General features: G+C 47.5%; 1 protein-coding gene across 4 annotated transcripts in view; it reads right to left on the reverse strand.

The window, feature by feature from the left end:
• MYO1E (myosin IE) overlaps nt 1-22,282 on the reverse strand; it is a 109,442-nt gene that overhangs the window by 62,583 nt on the left and 24,577 nt on the right. For 3 of the 4 annotated variants that reach the window (XM_084816629.1, XM_084816631.1, XM_084816627.1), the window contains 3 exons: nt 12,563-12,706; nt 6,100-6,189; nt 5,401-5,495 (listed from right to left, as the gene is read on the reverse strand). In XM_084816629.1, coding sequence (XP_084672755.1) covers nt 5,401-5,495; nt 6,100-6,189; nt 12,563-12,706 — 329 coding nt within the window. Of the gene's footprint in view, nt 1-270; nt 421-5,400; nt 5,496-6,099; nt 6,190-12,562; nt 12,707-22,282 lie in introns of those variants that run through there. The other variant, XM_084816630.1, reaches the window with a different exon arrangement.

Consider the following 22,282-nt stretch of genomic DNA (forward strand, 5'->3'; position numbering starts at 1 on the left):
CCATGACAGACATTTTGGTGGAACACTCCACCAGTGGGATGGCTAGAACGGGGTGGATCCAAACAAGACAGGATCAGAAACCAGAATTTGATCTTGACTTGTTCAGAGAGAAAACACGGTTTAAAGTGACCACAGTTTGTCTCCATTTGGATGAAATGACAAACTGCAGTTAGCCCAAAACAGAAGAGGATGCTGTGCTGGAGTTTTACATTTGAACTCTCTCGATATGCGTGAAGCCATTTGAATACTCAAAAAGCGTTATGAGATTACTTTTGTTGTTGTTGTTCAGTTGTTAAATTGTGTCTGACTCTTCGTGACCCCATGGACCATAGCACGCCAGGCCTTCCTGTCCTCCGCTCTCTCCCGGAGTGTGCTCAAGTTCATATTCATTGCATCGGTGATGCTATCTAGCCATCTTATCCTCTGCTGTCCACTTCTCCTTTTGCCTTCAGTCTTTCCCAGCATCAGGGTCTTTTCCAGGGAGCTTTCTCTTCACATTAGGTGGCCAAAATATTTGAGCTTCAGCTTCAGTATCTGTCCTTCCAATGAGCAGTCAGGGTTGATTTCCTTTAGGATGGACTGATTTGACCTCCTTGCAGTCCAGGGCACTCGTAAGAGTCTTCTCCAGCACCACAGTTCGAAAGCATCAATTCTTCAGCGCTCAGCCTTCCTTATAGTCCAGCTCTCACAGCCATACATTACTACTGGGAAAACCATAGCTTTGATTAGATGGACCTTTGTCGGCAAGGTGATGTCTCTGCTTCTTACTGTGCTGTCTAGGTTGGCCATAGCTTTCCTCCCAAGGAGCAAGCGTCTTTTAACTTCATGGCTACAGTCACCGTCTGTGGTGATCTTGGAGCCCAAGTAAGTAAAATCTGTCACTGCTTCCATTTCTTCCCCTTCTATATGCCAGGAAGTGATGGGGCCAGATGCCATGATCTTTGTTTTTTTAATGTTGAGTTTCAAACCAGCTTTTGCACCCTCCACTTTCACCCTCAACAAGAGGCTCTTTAGATCCTCTTCGCTTTCTGCCATTAGGGTGGTATCGTCTGCGTATCTGAGCTTGTTGGTAATTCTCCCAGCAATCTTAATTCTGACCTGTAATTCATCCAACTCAGTGTTTCTAGTCAGCACAACAGAGTGGGGCCATGGCTCAGCGGTAGACCACCTGCTTTGCATGCAGATGGACCTGGGTTCAATCCCTGGCAGCATCTCCAGGCAGGGCTGGGAAAGACTCCTGCCTGGAGCCCTGGGGAGCCAGGGCTGCTTGTTCAGCATCGACAATACTGGGCTAGATGGGCCCATGACCTGACTCATTCCCAGGCAGCTTCCTATGTGCCTATCCTATGCATATTTACTGAGAAGAAAATCCCACTGAGTTAAAAGGGGCTTACCCTCAGCTAAGCGTGCCCAGGATTGCGGCCTGAGTCACTGTTTGGCAACCCCTAGGCTTCTACAGGACACAATCCATTTGGAGGCAGAAGAGGTACAGACAGCTCAGCAGCCTGTCAGATGGGAGAATTAGAAGCCAGACTCAACAATATGCTTAAATAAATCACAAAGGCCATGCATTAGAACTATTAAAATTAAATGGAAAATCAAAGGTGCATTTGCTGCCAGAACGAAATAGGATTTCGGCTGCCGTAGGTTGCATCAAGTAGGCTCAATCCATCATGCGCTGCTGCTATGCTGCCATCAGACATTTCTACACGGGTGCGTGTGCGTGTGCGAGCGCAGCCTCCACTCATCTTAATGGAGCCGGGCCCTACGGCTTTGGAGCCAGAGTCTGATTCTGAGTTAGGGCTGCCTGGCTTCCCATCTGACTGCAGCTGAAGGAGGGTGATGCTCCCTATCAGCCACAGCTGCCAGGGTCAGCCTTGAATGAGGCCTCTGAGTCGCATCCTGGGTTTGTGAGAACCGAGCCGGAGGAAGATTCCACAGGAGAATGCGGCTCGCAGGCATCACCCGGGTTAAGTTGAGGGCAGAAGAGAGAAGCCCTCTTTGACCCAGTGCTCACTTACGGGCCAGCTTCCCCTGTGAAGACAGATTGTCAGACGGGGAGCAGCCCCTCCTCCGTATGGAAGCCAGTGCAGAGGCTGAGAACAACATCTTCACCGCCCAGAATACTTCCTTGTCTGGACTTTTCGTGAATTCTTCCCTGCCTTGAATCCTGTTTCAAGAAAGATTCTGACTGGGTGTGTGCGTGTGGGTATTGCTGGACTATAACCTTGCTGACCTTGACCCTGTGTGGAATCTAGCCTTGGAAATTTCTCTTAAACAAAGCAATGTGCCTGTAACCTCTGCCTAGGCTCTTTGATTTATTGGGGTCTATAACGCTGTAAGCTTGGCTGTGAGCTCTGGAAAGCTGGTTTATGTAACCTGATCTGCTGGAAGAAACATTTTGTTGTTATTTGTGTTCTGTGCCGGGTTACCACGGTGTGTCAGAAAGTTGGGCCTGACATCTGCACAGCTACAGGGCATGATGGGGCTTGCGCTCCTGACTGTGGGCCAACGCCATTTTCTGCAGACCCCCCAAATGATACCAAGACAGTCTGAACATCTCAGCTCCAGGATACACATATGTAATCCCAGACACATGGTTATTTGCTGGGGAAATTATTGGATCTAGGAAGACCTTCCTACTCTTCACCCGTAGAAGCACATGTACCAATACTGAGGCAGGAATGGAGAGACCCTCACATCTGCTGCCCTCTGGTAGAAGGCAGTTGCTCCCAGTAGGGTCGGGCTGGCCCAATGGGCAACAGTGGAATGTCTTCTGCTCTTGAACCAAATCCATAAGGCATGCAAAGCTCCTGCCACCTCTCCTCCCACTCTCAGCACATTTATGTATTCATGATGAAGGCTTGTATCCTGCCCTACAATTAAATTATCAGCGCGGCTTCCAGCAAAAAAAAGATTAAAAATGCAACATAATAACAAATATTTAAAAACACATCTAAATAAGCTAAAAGGAGCATAGGAACACAGGAAGCTGCCTTATACTGAGTCAGAACAGTTGCTGGGGAACGTGGATGGGAGGATGCTGTTGCCCTCGTGACCTGCTTGTGGGTTTCCCATGGCTGGCTGGCCGGCCACTGTGTGAACACAATGCTGGAATGGATGGGCCTTGGTCTGATCCAGCAGGGCAATTCTTATGTTCTTAGACCCTTGGTCCATCTAGCCCAGTATTGCCCAGTATTTTGAGTGGCTCTCCAGGGTTTCAGGCAGGACTCTTTCCTAACCTGGAGACGGTGGGGTTTGAAGCTGGGATCTTCTGCATACACAGCACATGCTCTGCCACTGAGCTACAGCCCCTGATCTACCAAACCAGCCAAAAAATAAAAGAGATCAGCAGGAGGCATGGAAATGCCACCAGTGTGGGGGCCAAGGACTCGAGGGGATATTTCAAACTTCAAGAAAAGTCATTCTGACATCTAAGTCATGAATGTCATCGAGTTCATACAGAGGAGAACACATTAGCCACAAGACTGCAGCCAAGATACATTTTCTGGGCAGTCTGATGTGTGTTACATAGCATAAGCTTAAAACAAAAACAAGGAACTGCATTTCTAACCATGTCACTCTTTCTCTCCTTTAGTCCCTAGCCACACACAGGGAGAATTCCTGTAAGCAGTGGAGAGGACATTTATTTTTAAGCTTCAGAAACCAGAAATAGAAATCAAAAAGCCACAATGATGATACGTTGGAAAAACACAAGGCTGGTTGCTTCCAGCCCAAGAACATGGGGCGTAAGCAAGCATAACAGGGAAAAGGCCTTGAATATGGAGTTTTATTTATTGCCTTAGCAAGATTTTACCCCATACAGAAATCAGCACACAAGGATTTCTGAAAGACAGAAGCACTGACCACCGGTGGCTCAAGATATATTGAAGTTTGTGGCATGGCAGCAGCTAGACCATATTCCGCCACACACGCTAGCCTTGCTGCAAGTGCAGGAGGATTCTGTCATCAGGGGCCCGTTCCCAACAATCCAATTCAACAAAGGACAGCCAGGCCTCAGGAACCTGAATAAGGTTTGTAGATCAACACTGTCTCCCAGAAGCGAGGATACATTCGGAACAAGGAAATGGGTATGTAGAAAGGCCTGCTGGGTGCTTGAGAATCATGGATGCTCCAGCAAGATGTGTTTAACAGTGAGGGGTCCACCATGGGATGAGTGGCTCAAGGAAGCAGATGGTGGAGCAGACTTGTATACCTGGGCCTCTGCCTCTCTCTCTCTCTCTCTCTCTCTCTCACACACACACACACACACACACACAGAGGATGGATGGATCAGTCTATTTCTGGACCATGTGTTTCGCATGTGTTCAGCCATAAGAGTCTGTTCTGTGCCATTTCCACATCAGTCCATAATTATTATTTTTTTAAAAAAGACTGCATGAAAATTCACATCAACTGAATGCATTTCCCTCTAAAATACGCATTTTTGAGCCGAGAACTACATCACGAAATTTGGAGAAGCACACAGTCCTAAGAATAATAGTGTTATGATCCACGTATTGGTCTGGAAAGTGCAAATAGTTGGCTTAAAAACACAGACCAAACTGAACCCTCCGGCATCCCCACGCCCCTCTCTCTCCCTCAGCAACAGATACTGCAGGATCGACACTCCTCCCAAACTTGTGCTGACCACAACACCAGCTGATAACTCCCTTCCTCCAACCCCTTTACTAGCCATGCCAGGAGCTCTAAGTGGGAGCTACTCATGGAGGTGGGGAGAGAGCGAAGAAATTGCCAGCAGCACCATTGATGTTCCCACCACTGCTGCCAGTTCAAGATGCGGCAGAAGCCTTCCAGCACACTTCACGCCAATGTGGCTCAAGGATTAAACCGGGACGTGTCCTCTATGGAGTCTCTTGTGCTCAGGGTTAGCAGCCCAAAGGGATGCTTCCAACTGGATTCCTGCACTATGCAGAAGTCGGGCTCGACGGCCTGATAGGCCCCTCCAGCTCTATGATTCTTACTGAGGCAGTCAGCCTGTGTCTGACGGCACCACTTTGGACTGCAGAAGATGCGCCGCTCCTCCACATGCTCCCTGCACATGGAAGAGTACCATGACTGGGCGAAGAACAGGCTAGAATGCTTCTCCCCAAAGTGCCCATTTTCAGGGAAGGGGAGCTTGTATGTGCAGGAGGCAGCATTCAGTCATGGGGGTCTCCAGCCGCAGCCTGAACTGGTGCAGCCCAGACACATTATGCCCTTGATGAGAACTAGCCTCTTTGTCCCTTCAGAATCAAGGCAGCTTAAACACACCATCAACGCTTAATTACAGTGGGACTGAGGTGGGCTAAACTTTCTCTAGATTACGTCCCAAGCCCGTCTCCTGTTCAAACTCACACAATAAATGCAAACCGAGAGCGATAAAGAATAATTCCTTACCTGATGATCACACACTGGTTCTCTCTATCAATTATCATGTTTCGGTACATATTGTCTGCTAGAGCATAGATATGTGGTGGGTTTTCATACTGAGCCTGCAGGAATGGAAATACGTGGGACACACAATGTAACAAATGAATAAATGTGACAGTTATTTAAAAGGTCACATAAGCAAGACATGCTCAGTCCCAATAATTTCTCAATCATCCACCCTTCCAACAAAATAGGATCACCCTTTCCCCGCAAAAGGATTAAGCAGTAGGCAAGACACCAATTTTTAAAACAGAGATCCAGGAGTTGACAGACCTGTCATCCCCACCTCTAGCCACAGACAAATGGTTGCAGTAAGATACCGAGGCTAGAGTTAACATATGTAAAAGAACAAGTCTTGCTGAGTAAGAATGAGTATGGCTTAAGAAAAAGAGACGCTAGGCATCACCAAACTTTTGAAGTTCTTTGAGAGTGAATATATATGTATAAGAAGAGCCATGATGGATCAGACCAAGGTCCATCTAGTCCAGCATTCCCACAGGAAACCCATAAGGACATGAACTTGTCCAGTCATCTTTTAAAGCCAACCAAATTGATGGCCATCACTAGATCTTATGGTACTGAATTCCATAATTTAACTCTGCACTGTGTGAAGAAGTACTTCCTTTGTGTGTGTGTGCATGTGTGTTACAGAAAGCCATAACTTACAGCTCCTTGGTACATTTCAATTTCTTTCTCTCCAAAATACGGCATCTGCTTGAATGGATTCACAGAGATCAGCACTGATCCGATGTAAGTCTGTGTTCAAAACAGTCAAGGCTCATGACATCTCAAAACAGACTATGATACATACCCTGTTCCTACAGCTAGCCCTTCACCTGTTTCTCTGGCTTGCTTATAATGTTAAATGTAGTTCACTAAGCTTCAGAAGTATATGGATGAACTAATACAGAGATTACACTGTTTTCTGGAGACCAGAGGACAACAAAAGGCTCTAATCCAGAGCTTCATTTGCACTCTGGTATGAACACAGGGTCAGTGTTAGAACACACACATTGCATGCAGAAGTCCCACGTTCAATCCCCAGCACCTCCAATTAGAAGGATCAAGTTGCAGGCGATGGGAGAGACTCTCTGCCCAAGACCTTGGAGAGCCGCTCTGCCAGTCAGAGAATACTGGGCTGGATGGACAAATGGTTTGACCTGGCAAGAGGCAGCTTCCTATATGTTCCGCATGGAACTTCCTTTGGGTGGCCTTCTTCTATTGAACTCAATGTTTGGGGCTCCTTGATTGAACTCAATGTTTGGGGCTTCATCAGTGACGAAGCCATTTTAAAGTAATTTGTTTATTATAAAAGTGTAACCTGCTTTTTTTGTAGGACTCCCAGCGGTCTCCTGTCCAGGGCACAGCCAACTAGCTTCAGCGACGTTGCATCACTACCACTGACCGGGCCCTCCAATCATGAAGCAACGCTGCAACGCCCTCATGCTGCACACAGGAGCTTGGCAACTACCTTGTGCTCAGAGAGATTCCTCCCACTGGAGAACCTGTTTAATGGCAATATTACGCTGTTGTAAGTGGTGGCCAATAAGATTTTTTACTATGCTACAGCCAATACCTATGTCTATGTTACACTGATGCATTCTAGCATGCAGGCTCATAAAATAGTATGGTGTCATGTAATTAAAGAAATCTTAGTTAATTCATCATGAAGAAACATTAGAAGAACATAAGAACCTGCCAGGTCAGAATCTTGATCCATCTAGCCCAGTACTGTCTACCCTGAATGGCTGTCTCTCCAGGGTCCTGGATCGAGAAAGGTCTTGCCTATCCTCATCTACCAACCTGATCCTTTACAACTAGACTTGCCTGGGATTGAACCTGGACCTTTTGCATGCTAAACCTTGTGCTCTACTGCTGAGCTGTGGTTCCACATACACCCCGGAATTGTGGCTGATTAATTCATTGACTGTCATTCTCCCTGCTGGAAGAATCCTCTCCAGAGAAGGCATTAGAGGTCCCAGGGACAAACAGCATCAAAGAACAGCCAATGCCTGAAGTACAGGAGGAGCCTGGGCTCTCAGGCGAGATGGCCATGGGTCCATCCTCACCCGAAAGTGGCTGAGACGGAGGCTGAGAGTTAGCCCCCAAGGGTACCTGCTTCTCAAGTGGCAGGCCAGAATAACTCCTGTGAGGAGTGCCCATTTACAAAGGAAGACTCCTTGTGAGTAAGGGACTCCTTGTGAGTAGGGCCCTCCTCTGAGGACGACGTCTTCCAGACACCTCTGATGTGCTGCAGCTGAGTCCTGGGTGGGGCCCTGGAAGCTCCGGCTTATAAACTTAAACATAGGAAGGGAGGACTACTGGAACACCTTATTTTAGCTCCTAGTATTGTGAAGCCCTGTTTTTCCTTGAGCAGATCTCTCATGCTGCTGACCACTGGAGTCCTGATAGGGCCCTGTTTCTTAGAATGTGCTTGTATTGGACAGTTTGCCTGTACTTCTGATCTCTGCCTTCCTTTGGACTTTTGAGAGGGATTTGCCCCATAGGCTGTCTTCAGGACTGAGCTTGAACCAACCACAGCAGGATGGTAACCAAGTTTGCATAAATCTGAATATGAGCAAAACCGTTCTGAAGCAAAAGGCAGGCTTCCTTTGTTTTTAGATGATATATATGTATCCTAGCAGGCATCGTCTCAAAAGAGGCATTCCTTCTGGTGAGTGCAAGAGAAGGGGGGATGCCTCTTCTAAGGTAGCACCCATCACCCGCAATTTCCATAGTTATCGAGTGCCCTTTCTTGATTTCATCAAATGTTTTTCATTGATTAATGTAACCAATTCAGTGTTGTAGCCCTAAAGATTAGTATCAGGACATGTATATTGTCTTTGGTTCACTGGTACTGCATGAGTGATAACTACTACTTTACTATTCCACACACACACACACACACACACTTAGCACTCAGTGTTATACACAAGAGCCCATTGTTTCAGGATAATAACTGCAAGATGATGTCACACTACCAAAAAAAGAAAAACAGCGAAGACAAACAAACATAAATTTCCATATTGTGCAAAACTGCCCCATGTGGAGGGGATCCAATGAACGGTGGCATCTCTGTGGTAAATAATGAATTGATGGTGTGAGCATCAACACAGTGCAGCAACTGGCTGATGAACAGTGTTGACATTTTATGTGATGATTCCATAACCTTTCCCCATAAGGGCCACATTGTAACAGCCCATGTAAGTGCCCATGAATGAGTGAGGTGACAGCTGAGCCATTCAGTAGCCAAAACACGGGCGAAAGGGAAAGGCCTGCTTCTGAGGGAAACAACCGTGGCAGGTTGCTATTAGCTGGGAGGGGGAAAAGGAAAGGGAAGAGAGTCCTTGTTCTTCCGAGTCTTCTCAAGCCAGCACGAGATTACGGGATGTAAATCGGGAGATGCCGTCCTTTGGGAAGGAGAGGCCTGCAAGAGACTGGGGTGCCACACCCAAAAGGGGGTGATGGAGGATGCTCCCTGGGCAAGTTAGATGCTCAGACAGCCCGAGAGGAGGACAGCAGGGAGGCCCAGACGGGCGCTAGCGCTTGGAGGCAATCTGTAATGACAGGAAAGCCACAGCAGCAGGGCCCCAACCTGCAAGAGACAAGCAGCTTAAGACACGCGCACACACCCCTCACTCTTTCTCAGCCACACCCACTGTTTGGCTCCAAAGTCAGATTCCACCCCTTAAGAACACTGTCCCATGAGGCAGAACTACAACTTACATGCAAAAGTGTGTGACAAAACACACACACAGAATCGGAGAACAGCGCGGTTGGAAGGGGCCTGCAAGACCCTCGAGTCCAGCCCCCTGCTCAGTGCAGGAATCCAGGGCAGAGCCTCCCTGACAGGTGGCTGTCCAGCCTCGTCTTGAATGCCTCCCATGGGAGAGAGGCATTCTGTTGTATTGTGATATTTGATGCTTACGGGCACGATCCACTGTGGGAAAAGCAGCATATGAACGAACTGAGCTTTAAAAAGACCCGGTGGTTGCTTCCGCGAGGGCAGCCGTGTTGCGCCTCCTTCACCTGAGGGCCAAAGTCCACCTCAGAGAGGCTCTCGCAGGCCAGTGCGGCTGGGGCCAGAAGCAGAGGGACATGGCCAAAACTGCCCACACACCTTGTGCCGTTCTCCCTGCCAGTCACTCGGCCTTTCCATCTTTTACAATGGGGGAAAAACTGCATAAAAGCCAGGAAACCACCCCAAAAATCGGTGGATGAGGGGCCCGAGGAAGGTCACGGGGTCATCTGCAGAACCTGGAGGGCCGGATTGGGACCCCAGGAGGGCCAGTGGTTCTGCACCCCTGTGTTGGGGCATAGCAGCTTCAGGGAGAGAGACGCATCGAGGCGAGGGGGCCATGCGGGGAGTGCCCCTGCCACTGCTCCATGGCAGTTTCTCTATCCGCCACTGCCATCAATTACCATTGTCAACAGGGAGGGGTTCAGGCATGTTTGTGAGTAAACACACCTGGATCAGGACGGGTGGGTGGGTGTGTGAGTGGGTTTGCAAAGGGTTAAGTTAGCCTTCCCCAACCTGGATGTTTTGGACTTCAGCTCCCATAAGCCCCAGCCAGCATGGCTCATTGTTAGGAATTCTGGGAATTGTAATCCAAAAAAATCTAGAGGGCCCCAGGTTGGGGAAAGCTGGGTTAAGTACTCCTCCCCCGTTTTCCCACTCCGAAGCAACCATGCCCAAATTTGCTTCACTCTAACCAAAGCGGGTGCTGGGTGTCCGCCACACGTGTAACATAAATAATTCCACCCCCAGATGTAGAAGGGAAATGCAGAACTCCGTAGAATGGAGAAAAAGCCCATCCTATCATCTGCTCGCCAGTGCAGCCAAGGCTAAATCCTGCCGAGTAGCTCAGAGCCAGATTTTATTACTGCAGAGATTATGGCAGAGAGCGTGAAAGCTGGGAGCGAAAGAGTGAGCTGTTGTGCCTCACTTCAGTGGAATCCTTTCGTAAGGTGATATTTCTGGCAGGAAAGCAGGTTTGGCAGTGGGGCCGGGAGCCATTTTTCCTGGGCGTTCAGCCTCTCTGCGGCTTTTTCCCTTTCATCTTCAGCCCAGGCCCTCGAGAGCGGAGCTGCAGAACCATCACTTCAACACACTCACCATTTACAAGCCAAACTAGCACCAGCCCCGCAGGGCACAGCAGCAGGGGGGCCACCCTTTCCTCCAACACCCCCCCCCCCCAGGCTGGGCATGACAGAACAAAAGCCAACAGGTTGTCAGGGTGGACACTGAGCCCATAGAATCCCAGAGTAGTTCTGATTCTGAGGAAGAGCAGTCGCTCCTGGGAGAGGAGCGCGCTCCTCTTTCCCAGGGCCAACAGCTGACGGAGATTCCTCCCACCAGCATTCCTAGTTTAGTTAGCAGTCCAGGAAGTGACCAGGCACAGATAGCAGACTTGGTGGATGCACAACGCAGACGCAGAGAGCGGTGCCAGATGGAGGGCACAGAAAAGAGGCGTAATGCCAGGTTGGCACGCAAACAACGGCTGCGCCCAGAAGAGCCAAGGGAAAAGGGGAGGGACTCTCCCTAGTCCTTAAGTTCAGGGGTCTGCCAGTAATTCCCTTTCAAACGGGGACCAACTGTTCCAACGTAGGGCATAGGTACTGTGCTGCTCAGATCTAGTTGCAATCAGTAGAGTTGTTAAGTTGTAAAAGAAGAATAAAGCTTTGAAAGGAATTCCTTTGTCTGTGTCTGGACTTGGCTACTAGATTAGACTGAGGGAGGCCTCCAAGGAGCCCTTGACACAGGTGCAGCTTTTCCCAGCAAAGTGTGGCAGCAATGGCAGAAAAGGCTGCACCTGCTTGCGTGGAGTCCTTTGTCTTTCTTTCCTTTTGGCTAGGAAAGGTTGCTATTTTTTAAAATGGCCTTGTTCTGTTGAGTAGCGCCCCCACCCCCACCTTTTTCCCCATGTCCTTGATCTTCCTCCTCTCCATTTTATCCTCACAACAGCCCTGTGAGGTAGGCTAAGCTGAGAGCCAGGGACTCAACCAAAGTCACCCAGAGAGCATCATGGCTGAGTGGGGACTTGAACCCAGATCTCCCAAGTCCCAGTCCAACACTCTAACCATTATACCACACTGGCATTAGTATTTTAAAGGTCTTGTTTCCTTTCAGTCTTATTCTTATACGAAGGTGGATGTGCTGTATTGTATAGTTTTTATTATATTTTGCTTTTATTATTGGATGCTCCCCTGGAATCTGTCAGGGCAAAGGGTGAGTCACACATTTTGAACATACTGTGCTATCGTTTACTGTGTCACGTGCATCAAATCGCCTCCATATCGGTTTATAAATACTATAAATAAATAAGCAGCAGGTTAAGAGGTACAGCTCCCCCACCCCCTCACCTCTGCAGCAGGAGGCAAGGGAACAGCTGTATCAGCTGACCTTCTGCTTGTCCAGCTGCTGCTTAAAGACACAGGAGCTACATTTCAGAGGTCGCACATCCCTGACCCATTCAGGCCTGGACTATCCATGCAGTAAAATGAGGTGTTAATAGTCTCATGCACCACATCAGACTGCAGGCAGAGGTGATGTTTTTGGATGTTCACTCTGTTGGTCAGATGAGACAGTACTGGAGTAGCTGGGGAAACAGCTGCACCTCCATTAAGGGAGTTCCCTGTGCTCATCCCCCCAGCCTTCCCAGAGTCCAACCACTACCACAAATTCACTAGGAGGCGGCCTGAGGTCACAGTGACAGGCACACTCCTCCTCCGATTCTTTCCCATGCTGCTGGGGTCTGGACCTGGGAACTTCTGCATGCAAAGCAGGTGGTCTCCCATTGAGCTGTGGTTGCCTATCCCAGGAGGGGAGAATGTAACAGGAGAGGAATTCTCAATGACCCAATCACGCCTGCTTCAAAAGCTGGGAAATGCAACGTTGTCCCTTCCACATGTAACATGTTTAGAAAAGTCTAAGGCAGCCTTCCCCAACTGGGCATACTCCAGATGTTTTGGACTACAACTCCTGTCAGTCCGAGCAAGCATGCTCAATGGTGAGGGATTATGGGAGTTGTAATCCAAAACATCTGGAGGTCCCCAGGGTGGGGAAAGGCTGGCCAAAGAGATATTCCCCGCTGGAATTCCGAGCCTCCATGGACCCAATAAAGGATACAAATATATAATCATCCATGTAGCGTTTCTTGAGGTTCTCCACAATGGAATCTTCAGAGATCTTGGAAAGAAGCACCATGTCGTCCACACCACTGTGCTTGACATTGTGGCTCTGCCAGTGATATCGATAATGCCCCTTGCTCCCCTGTGGATGAGACACAACAGGCGCCGAATGAGTTAACTGCGTCTGCTGCATCAGATCGAAGATATACCTAACTCAGCATTTTGTCCTCATGCATTGCCCAGACAGTTGTGAAATATGAACTTAAAAAAATACAAACTCAACTCTTCTGCCTCCAACATAGCAGCACAGGAAGATGCCTTATAGTAGGTCAGTCCATAGGACTATCTAGCCCAGTACTGTTGACACTGACTGGCAGCAGCTCTCCAAAGTTTCAGGGTGGATTCTCTCCTAGCCCTACCTGGAGATGCCAGGGATCGAACCTGGGACCTTCTGCACGCAAAGCAGGGGCTCTACCACTGAGCTACGGACCCTTCCCCAAATGTACAGCGCCCCCCTGTGTTTTCCTGCATGAAAACACATGCTCCATCATTGCAACTGAAAAGCACTACACATACATAACAGTTGTGGGAGGAAGAGGAATGATCAAACAAGCCATAAAACAGTCATTCGAGCATGAGAAGGGCATGCACGCTGTATGGTGATTTCCTGGTATCCTGGGCAATGTTTACGCGCTCCAAGCCCTATTCACATATGGACAGGGCTTAAGGTGGAGAAGCAACAATCCAGGCAACAGATATGGATTCATTTATTTTAAACATTGTAATTTTTTAAAAGAACCCTATGAATAATATTCAAAGTGACTTACTGTGGGATTAAAAAACAAAACAAAATGGATAGGATAATAAATAGTTAATATGTTTTTCAAACTCAAAAGCAGTGAAGAAAGCACCAATTTAAAAAAATCCTTCTAAGAGCAAGCTGAGTTGGTGACTGCCAACATAACTGAAGCCAAAACAGGACTACTGAGAAACAAGAGGAAGGAATCAACATGCTCAGGGGAACCCCAAGATTTGCAGAAGTGCAAATCCTCTTTCTAAAAACTAAGGAGGAAAAGAATACCCCAAAGCCAGCTCAATGAGAAATGAGCACACTCAGTAGCCACAGAAAAGAGAGTGATAGTTGTTGGATAAGTGGATGGGGAAAAGTGGAAAACCCTGTTAGGAGGGAATGGCTGGCAGGACCCCTAAACAGGGGCACTCCTTTTAGGAGGGAGGATACACTGCAACACTTTGTCCCCTGCAGGTCCCCTTTGTAACAATAACTGAATTGAAATGGACAATGTTAAAGTAACAGAAGCCACTCAAAACAATTAAAAACATCACCAAATAGAAAGGCTTTAAAATGTCTCCTACATAATATATGGGTTGGGGTTTCCTTTACCTGTCTTGGAAAGACATTCCTCAAATGGGGCATCACCACCGAGAAGGCCCTCTCCCCAGTCATTACCTGCCTAATATCACTCAGCCAAGACCCCCCTGAGAAGGGCATCTGATGCAGGAAGCCAGTCCTTTAAGTATCCTGGCCCCAAGTCATTTAGGGCTTTAAAGGTTAAAGTAAGCACCTTGAATTGAACGCATTGGAAGCATTTCCAAATACAAATCCTTTAAGATTAGTGTTATTTCTGTAGAGAAACACAGGTGCAACTGATGTTTTGGGGAAGCACAAAGGCAGAACTACCTTATTAAAAAAAAGCACCAGAACTGTCAGGCATCTGATCCTTTAAAAAGAACCCCCACCCCACCCTGCATGTGTGCACAAACTAGGAACAAAACACTGCTGGGAACAGAAATGTGGTGTAGTGGTGAGAGTGTTGGGACTGGGAGCCGGGAGATCCGGGTTCTAGTCCCCACTCAGCCATGGAAGCTCACTGGGTGACTTTGGGCCAGTCACAGACTCTCAGCCCAACCTACCTCACAGGGTTGTTGTTGTGAGGATAAAATGGAGAGGAGGAAGAGGATAATGTAAGCTGCCTTGGGTTCCTTGCAAGAGGAAAAAAGGCGGGATATAAAGGCAATAAATAAATAAATAAATAAATGTTATTGGGATAGACAAAGGATTATTTGAACCTCCTTCCCAGCATAAAAGCAATTAACCAGAAGAGGAATTAACTCAGTGGCAATAATTTCCTAACAAATATTAATCGTGAGACAGAATTCAAAATCAGAATAATCTGTCCAAAAATGGTTGTGTCTGGGCAGAGGCAAGCCTAGGAAATGCATCTTTGCATGGGCAAGACTAAACAAGGGAACATAAAATGGAACAGGAAGAGTTCACAGCAGCAGGCCTCTAGGAAGCCTTACAACATAGTTATTTATTGTCCCAAAGCATAAAAATAGAACAGAGAGCATTTGAATGCACTTTCCGGTAATGAGTAAAGCACCCAGAAAAAGACCTTATAATATCATACTATTCAGGAGTGGCATCTACTGTATAGTTAAGAAAGTTAAACCTGTGAGCACTGAGTTCCAGATGTTCCTTTTTAGGATAACCTACAGCCTGAACAGGAGATAGTGGGAGCGAGAAACTTCAGTCTGGTGGTGTTTCCCTCAGAACAGAGTGGAGGAAAGACTATGAAGGGAAAGGCATATCAAGCTTATGCTATAATAAAAAGCATTCTTATGCTATCTTCTTAAGACAAGATCCCTGTAGAAGCACCTTAAACTAACGTCAGTAGTTTAAATAGTAGCCTTCACACTGTACAGCTTTAACAACAGGTTAAGGACCGGCACGCCCAGGGACAGAACAGCAGAGGCGGTGATAGCAAAATAGAGGCTCACCACAGGCATAGATGGCTGGACCTGAGCCAAAGACTAAAAGTACAGACAAGAAGATTTAGGTTAAACACCATCTGTCAGAGTGTCAGCCTCCCGGCCAACCCAAGCCCAGGGGAGACTTCTTCGGAGGAGGAGGAGTATGATCCCTCAGCACACCTCTCTCCTATGGCAGACATGGATCAAGCTGAGGGGTCCTGTGGCAGAATTGCCTCGTCTAAGTCCCCAAGAACCTCTTCAACCCCTTCCCTGGCCCTGCTGTGGTTCCAGACTCTCCTCCCTCCACCCACGTGACGCCAGACCACCCACAGCAACGGACCAGGTGGGATGCTCAAGGTTGTTGTTGGAGTGCTCGCCTGACAGCCAGAACAGCCTTTTCACCAGGCTCCTGACGAAGGGTGTACCTGTGAGGAAGAAGGCCCAGCTGTATCTGGTGAACCAGGGACAGGGCTCCTTCACACTGAGCTTTTATCTTGCAATTGAGATTGCTCCTTCTGGGAAGTTTGCAGGCTCTTTACATGACACCGAGACCCCCCATGACCCTCCAGGGTATCTCCTGCACTAAATGCCCTTTGTTCCATTTTTAAATAGATCACAGATAATGAGCTATCAAATTACCCTGTTGTGTTCCGCTTCAGTTTCCTGTGAAAAGTGTAAAAGCGGCAAGAAGAGGAGTGAGATCAATGAAAGATACCAGAAGACTCAGATACGGGGAGAAGGGGGGGAGGGGGGAGGGGAGGGGGGAAAGGAAGCTTGCGTAAAGGGAGTCAGTTGTGATCCTGCATTTAAAACGGAAGCAGAAAGCCCCATTTTAAATGCAGGATTTTAGGATGGTGTAGAGATGCCCACAGTCAGCATATAAGCTCTTAGGGCATCTCTACGCCAGCCTAAAATCCTGCATTTAAAATGGGGCTTTCTGCTTCCGTTTTAAATGCAGGATCACAACGACTCCCTCTTTCACCCACTTCCTTTCCCCCTCCCCTTTCCCCTCCTTCTCCCCGTATCTGAGTCTTACACAACGGGGTAATTTGATAGCTCATTATCTGCTATCTATTTAGAAACGGAACAAAGGGCATTTAGTGCAGGAGACACCTTGAATGATCAGACATCACGTGAAGGAGCCATCTCAATAGCAGGATAAAAGCGTGAAGGAGCCCTCAGTCTTCCTCAGACCTTTTCTGGGTGAACAGCTCCCATATAGCTAATTTGCTCCAGCTACAGGCTCAGGATGGAGACCAGATGTCCATCCTTGGAGGACTTTAAAAAACATCTGGGCGAACATTTATTGGGAGTCCTCGGACGGTACCAACACAGTAGCCAAAGCATCTAGAGTACTTGACACACATTATCTTGAAGTAATATCCTTTCCAACAACCCTGTATGGTATTCTCTCTCCCAGAAGGGGAATGACATTGGGCAGGAGGGTTGGCTGAGACCCACCCCTGGATCCATGGCAGGGGTGATCTTTGAAGAAGGGCACTGCCTGAAGTGGTGCTCACAGCTGAGGAGAGAGCGGCCTGCAGCAGCTGTCTTTGTCCATTTCCCCATTTCTTTTGTTTCTCTTCAGTTTAAAGTTTTCCCTCTCGCATGCTATGTCTCAAGACCAGAAGGATATAATTACTGCCGCTATGAGATGCAAACCGTTCCGCCCGGTCATTGCTTCACAAGAAGCCATTTGTGACCCACAAATATTATTTTGATCAGTCGGTAAAGCGGGTCAAATCATAAGTCTCTAAAGCAACCAAAACAAAAATATTAAGAAGCTGACAATTGTGGGACACATCCCAGTTCCCTGCTGCCTCCAGCCAAATTCAGTTCCATGTGCTACGCTGATCCTATAAAGAGGGACACCTCTATTTCTTTTCCTGTGCCTCTTCTCCAGCCTCTCTTTCAGCCAACAGAAGCCAACTGGCACCCACAGAAGTTGTTCCTGGGTTTGAGCTGCTGAAAAAAATGTTTTAAGCTAACAGATAACGCTGGAATGAATACACATTCTTCCTAGATGTACAGCTGTCCAGGCAAAGCTGTGACAGTAGATGGGTGTGGCCATAGCACACATCTGTGGTGCATAATTAAACACATGCAAGACACCAGCCTCAATCCTTAGTTACAGGATTCTGACTATTTTAGTGCCAAAGGCATAAAATCTCAATGGCACCCATCCCCAGTAAGCAACCATCAGCATGGGACACAACCCTTTTGGAAGTTCTTGTCAGGTCTTGGGGAGGGTCAAGTTCCAGGTGGCTGGGTCCCAGAATCAAGGGGTGGGGGAAGCTAGGCCAGTAGTTAAAACCAAGCTGGGTTCAGGATTCAAGCTAGCAATTAAGGGGGCAAGAGTTTAGGTAGCAACCTCGCACACAAGAGGAATTGCTTGGACTAAGGAATAAACTTTCAGGCTAGGCCTTTATAGGGCCTAGTGGGCTGTGATTTGCCCTTTGGAGTCAGCTGACTGGCTGCTCAGCCAGGCAGCAGGCCTGGTACTTGCAGCCAAACCTTTTAAATTATAAACTAATAAAACCAGTAGCAAAAGCAACATATATAATTTTTTTAAAAAACCCTTTCAATTAAAAACCAAAGAAAATAAATAGAGCAACGGATGGAGCCAGATGCATATCTTTTGGGAGCAGATTCCACAGGGCAGGATCATCACATCACCCTCGTTTCACAGAACCAAGAAAGGCAGTGGTTTGAGGATAGGCCTAAAGCTGACATCGTTGTTCCCTTGTCCCAGCAGCCCTCGGTGCAACCCGAAATCTGTTCTGCACGCACCAGAGGCCATTTTGTCCTACCGCACTATGGATGCTTGCAGACAGAGGGCTCCAAGCATCACCCTAAAAATATACTGTGCAGCTATTCCTCCTTAACAGATCTTTTGTTGAAAGAAAAAAAGATGGAAGAAGCAGTGGGAAAACACAGGTGGATTACCAATGGAAGAAGAAAAAACATCTGGACCTCCTTAAAATCCTGTGAATGAGGCAGGGTGATCACGCAAGACAAGCCTCACCTGGAAGCATCCCCATCTCAGGACTGCAGACTCTGGGAGATTTCCATTATGCCCAACTTTTTCTGCCCCCTCCTTTCGCTGTTCTACTCAACACCCAGCCTAACAAACAATTCTGGAGAACTCAGAAGCTTACTAATGACTTTGTGACACTTTAATTGACCCTAATAAAAGTATTACCTAATAGTGTGACTTTGGGATTATTTTTCTTAAGGTCCAACACGGCTACCTGCAATATTTTTTTCATTCACTCAATGCTCCATTTGAGAATGCAGCACTCTGAATTGCCAGTAAAAATAAAAACAGGTGAACAGATTGTAAAGTTTTGCCAGGTGAATAATAGAGAAAAATAAAATCTTTTGTTCAGCTAGAACGCATTTGGTTGTTCACACAAGCAGCTTCTTATGCTACCATAAGAAAAGGCACCCAGCCTGTTCCAATGGCTGCAGATGGTTGTTGCCCTTTTTTCCCCTCTCAAATTTTTATGTTACAAAAGTGAGCTTGGATCCTGCTGAGACAAGCCGGGGGGGGGGGGGGGGCTAAGTAAGGAAAACAAATATTTTGTCTAAACACAAATTCAGAGCAGAACAACAACCCAAGAATGATCTGAAGATGTTGTGGTGTTCAGTAGTTTATCTTATCCTCTTTGAAGCTGACAGAGTGACTCCGTTTTGTTGGAGAGAAGTTAGATTTAGGGCGCATTGTCTGAGCTGGGGTCCGAAGGAGAGAAAAACCAGCCCCCAGGGCTGCCATGTCCACTCTCTTTGACAGCACTGCTGTGAGGCCTAGTATTTCATCACGGGCCAACAACCCACCACAGGAGTCAAAAAGGCCTACAGACTGAGACCACATAACTCAGGGGTGGGCAAGTTGTGGTCCTCCAGATGTTTTGGTCTACAATTCTCATCAGTCCTTACCAGCATAGCCAAAGGTAAGGGATGATGGGAGTTGAAGGCCAATACATTTGGAGGACCACAACTTGCCCACCCTTGCCATAAATTCCCAGAAAACAGGGTAGATAGGAAGGAAAGGCCCTTCAATGAACTAAACATGACAACTGAGGAAAGAGACCAAAGCCCAGAGCAATATTTGCCCACAAAGCTACAGTCAGGACAGGATACCTACATGCACACTGACTGAACCCTGAGGAATACATTCAGAGGATGTAGTTCCAGAATACAAAAGGTCCTTAAAATTATCACCAAGACTGAGAGCATCTCTACACCAGCCTAAAATCCTACATGTAAAATGGGGCTTTCTGCTTCAGTTTTAAATGCAGGATCACAACTCCCTTTTTCACCTGCTTCCTTCTCCCCCTCCTCTTTCTCCCTTCTTCTCCCCATATCTGGTTCTTCCATGATCTTTCCTTGATCTTGCGCCTCTTCTTGAACTCAAGCAGAACACAATGGGCTAATTTGATAGCTTATTATCTGCGATCTATTTAAAAACGGAACAAAGGGCATTTAGTGCAGGAGACGCCTTGGAGCTCCATGGCATCATGTAAAGAGCCCACAAACTTCCATGAAGGAGCAATCTCAATCCAAGGATAAAAGCTCCATGTGAAGAAAGCCTGAGTTTCCACACAGTCGTTCTGTGTGTTGGTCGAGCTGCCTAGGAACTGGCCATCCTAGGGTGCTTCCAGACAGAGGAGGCCTTGCGCTACCACTCAGAAGGCATAGAATCACAGAAGGGTTGAAAGGGGCCTATAAGACCGACTAGCTCAACCCCCTGCTCAATGCAGGAATCCAGGTCAAAGCATCCCTGACAGGTGGCTGACCAGCCTCATCTTGAATGCCTCCGGTGTGGGAGAGCCCACCACCTCCCTAGGGAATTGGTTCTATTGTCGTATTGCTCTAACAGTCAGGACGTTTTTCCTGATGTTCAGCCGGAATCTGGCTTCCTGTAACTCAAGCCCATTATTCTGCATCCTGCACTCTGGCATGATTGAGAAGAGATGCTGGCCTTCCTCTCTGTGACAGCCTTTCAAGGACTTGAAGAGCGCTATCCTATCTCCCCTCAGTCTTCTCTTCTCAAGGCTAAACATGCCCAGTTCTTTCAGTCTCTCCTCATAGGGTTTTGTTTCCAGTCCTCTGATCATCTTCATGCAGCAATTCCATCTTTTCTCTTTAACAGATTTTCTACTGTAAGAAAAAGGATGGAAAAAGCAGTGGGAAAACAAAGGAGTGTTATGACTGGAATATGACAACATCTGGGACCCCCCCTTGAAATTCTGAGAATGAAGCAGGCCAGTGATGCTATATTGCCTCATCTGGAGGCACCCCTCATCACAGGCAACGGAAAAGCCATTCATTGGATTGTAACAAGGGAAAACAATGCATGTTCCCAGAAAGACCTACTGGTCTGGATAAAGCAAATCCCTTGTGGGATTTTGTGTTCCAAAGAATTCCCTTAAGAGGCCAAAATAAGCAGATACTCATCAAATTGCGTCAGCTGCAGAAATAATCAGCACTTGAGATCACCCATATAACAACTATTCTTTCTTTCTGTGAAAAAGAAAGTTATGTGCAGTAGGAAACATTCCATAAATATTTTGTCTATACTTTGGAATATGGGCAATTGTTTCCCATAAGCTATTCTATACCAGATGTGAGGTGTGTGTGTGTGTGAGACACACACACTGATGGGCAAGTCTGTCCCACTGCATTCAATGGAACTTACTCCACGTGCACAGATTACCACCCCATTGTATGGTGATATTGTTTGCATTGAAGCAACAATGTTGCTGAGCATGTTGCAAAGGGGTAAAATGGCTTCTTTGCTCCTGAAAGCAGGACTCTCCTGTCCTACTGGCTAAGCAGGTGGAAACTTTGGGCTTCCTCTGCCCCATCATGGCTGAATTTTTCCCTACCGTATTCTGCCACTGACCTCCACGCAGCATTTACAATGAGAAGGGGAGGGGGAGAGATTAATACGATAGCAAGAGTCCTCGTCACATGCCATTGAAAGAGGCGGCCCTGTCCCAAGGAGGCTGCCTTCAACAGAGGATACGGAAGGGAACGACGTTATCGCAGGTAAAACGGTCTGTCCACCTTGCTCAGGATTGCCTCCTCTGACTAACAGCAGCTCCCCAGGTGCTCAGGTTGAAAGAGACCGGGGGCGGGGTGTCTTTCCTGTAATCTGCTACCTGCGTCTTTTTAACCAGAGGGGCTGCCTAGAATGGAACCTGGGTCCTTCTTGCATGCAAAGCAGGAGTTTTGCTACTATGGCCCCTCTCCAATGTTGAACACCATTACAGGCAGGAGACAGATCTGTCCATGGGGCAGGGGGCACAACACATTGGGAAGGTCTTCTGTGCAAGCCCCACAGAAATAGACAGGAGCCCACAGGAGCACCACCATGCTTTCTAGCATTCCTCCTCACATACCTATCTTGCCAGGTAGGTTAAGATGGAGTGCTAGCGGTAGCTCCCCAAGGAACTTCAAGGATAGGCAGGATTGGAACACGCCGCTGACAAGCTTAAAATCCACATATACACGTTCCAGAGGATTGGGCCCATGAGGTGGTGGCCAACAGAATGTTAAAACCAAATATGGATGCCAGGCAGTCCCCATAGTAAGGCTCTGCCTCCTTTTATATATTCACTCCAAACTACCACAAGAGCATTTGTGTAAAGCTATGTATGTATGCATGCATTACATTTGTAGCTCACCTTTTCCTCCAAGGGGCCCAAGGAGGTTTACATGGTTCTCCTCCTGCCCATTTTATCCTCATAACAACCCTGGGAGATAGGTTAGGCTGAGCCTGAGAGTCAGTGACTGGCCCAGAGTGACTCTGTGAGGACTAGAATCCAGGTCTCCTGGGTCCCAGGTCAGCACTCTAAGTACTACAGCATGCTGGCCCTCTATTCAGGTCAAGGAAGGTAGACAAGCAAGATGGAAAATGTCTGTCACCTTTTTCTGCAAT

Source organism: Heloderma suspectum, chromosome 11 (assembly GCF_057233095.1).
Source record: "Heloderma suspectum isolate Gila_16-S chromosome 11, 16-S_ref, whole genome shotgun sequence".
NCBI classification, from domain to species: Eukaryota; Metazoa; Chordata; class Lepidosauria; order Squamata; family Helodermatidae; genus Heloderma; species Heloderma suspectum.